Source organism: Penaeus monodon, chromosome 30 (assembly GCF_015228065.2).
Source record: "Penaeus monodon isolate SGIC_2016 chromosome 30, NSTDA_Pmon_1, whole genome shotgun sequence".
Taxonomy (NCBI): Eukaryota; Metazoa; Arthropoda; class Malacostraca; order Decapoda; family Penaeidae; genus Penaeus; species Penaeus monodon.
This window is the reverse complement of record NC_051415.1, coordinates 29,651,093-29,652,485: the sequence shown is the minus strand read 5'-3', so window position 1 is coordinate 29,652,485 and position 1,393 is coordinate 29,651,093. Positions and strand designations below refer to the sequence as shown.

The 1,393-nt window shown below is 37.5% G+C and overlaps 1 protein-coding gene across 2 annotated transcripts in view; it reads right to left on the bottom strand.

Annotated features, from left to right (window-relative positions):
- LOC119592689 (phospholipase D1-like) overlaps window positions 1-1,393 on the bottom strand; it is a 27,716-nt gene that overhangs the window by 10,981 nt on the left and 15,342 nt on the right. For both annotated transcript variants that reach the window (XM_037941603.1, XM_037941605.1), the window contains exons 14-16: window positions 1,216-1,353; window positions 872-1,010; window positions 203-342 (exon numbers count right to left, since the gene is read on the bottom strand). In XM_037941603.1, coding sequence (XP_037797531.1) covers window positions 203-342; window positions 872-1,010; window positions 1,216-1,353 — 417 coding nt within the window. The remainder of the gene's footprint in view (window positions 1-202; window positions 343-871; window positions 1,011-1,215; window positions 1,354-1,393) is intronic.

Below are 1,393 nucleotides of genomic sequence, written 5' to 3'. Positions count from 1 at the left end.
CAGATCCAATGGGTTAAAACCTCAAAAAAAAATTATAAATAATGTGGATACTCCCTATAACTACTTCCTTCAACATATAAAGTCACTCTTCATTTATGAAAAGAATATACTTAAGAACAAAACAGCATTTTACATATCTCACTATCAGGGAGAAAAGAAAGAAAACATGTAAAGACAAAAATGAAACAAAAACCAGCATTACTTGTGCCTGTAGTCATCCCATCGACCAAATGCCAGATCAATGCCACTAATGAACGCATACATCTGGTCCACAATAACCATCTTCTCATGGTGGGCCCAATACAGCACCCCTCCTGCATAGTGATCTGGGTGACGTAAAACCTGAAAATAGATCAGCAGTATATGGCATAACAGCATCTTCTCACATGATGAGTAACCATTCCTCTTTCTTTTATTCCAGTCCAGCCTACATTTGTTAATTCAACTCCAGATATGTAAGGAAGGGTGGAGACACTACTGCCTGACTTGCAGACTGGAATCATTAATATGCTAATAAAGAGTTCTTACTAATCTGAGACAATCACTTAGTATACATGTAAATAAAACACTGAGGCTCATGTGTTCACTGAATAAATGTCTACTTGCACATGATAGAATGATGAGCACTATACCCTGAGTTAACTTCATGCATACATCAGGAAAAGTATAGACTTCTTCCCTGGCTGAGTTTTTATAAGCAGGCTCTAGTTGAAGAACTGCCCCTGGATACTTAACTAACTTTTCTTTGCATATCATTAAACCTCAGTATCAACCTGTTTAAAGTGCCTGGTAAAAAAAAAAAGTCCAAGTAGTAAACAAAGGAAGGCACTATGCAATAAGTACTACAAGAAAATGTTTTCCGCCTAATTACCTTTATGTTAGGGTGCAAACTGCTGATTGTTGCCTTGGTGAGGATGGAACTGATTCCCAGAGCCAACTCAACTTCTTTGTACAAGAGGATGAAGATCCTTACTCCACGTTCTGCCTGACGTTTCAGTACTTCTGCCAGTCTGTGCGAGGTCAAATTTGTTTACCTCATGCACTTACATGGTCTTCAATGAAATATAAAATTCAACTTATATAGCAATTTTATCAGTTCCCAAGCTTCAATAAATCATGAATCAGATTTGTTAATACATCCTCCTTTCAAATGTTTGCCATTTTGATATCCTCCATACAAAACAATACTATACTTGACACACAAAACTCTCTAACCTCCACTGGTTTCCCGTCAGGTCTGGACGTTTGAGATAAATCTCAGGACTCATCCACCAATCTGTGATGAAAATCTCTTCCTTTGCAGACTCAAGGATGTCAGCAACGTCCCACATATAACGTGCACCATCTACATACCTGGGGATAGCCAAATTTGAAAATAAAAAATAAGCAATAA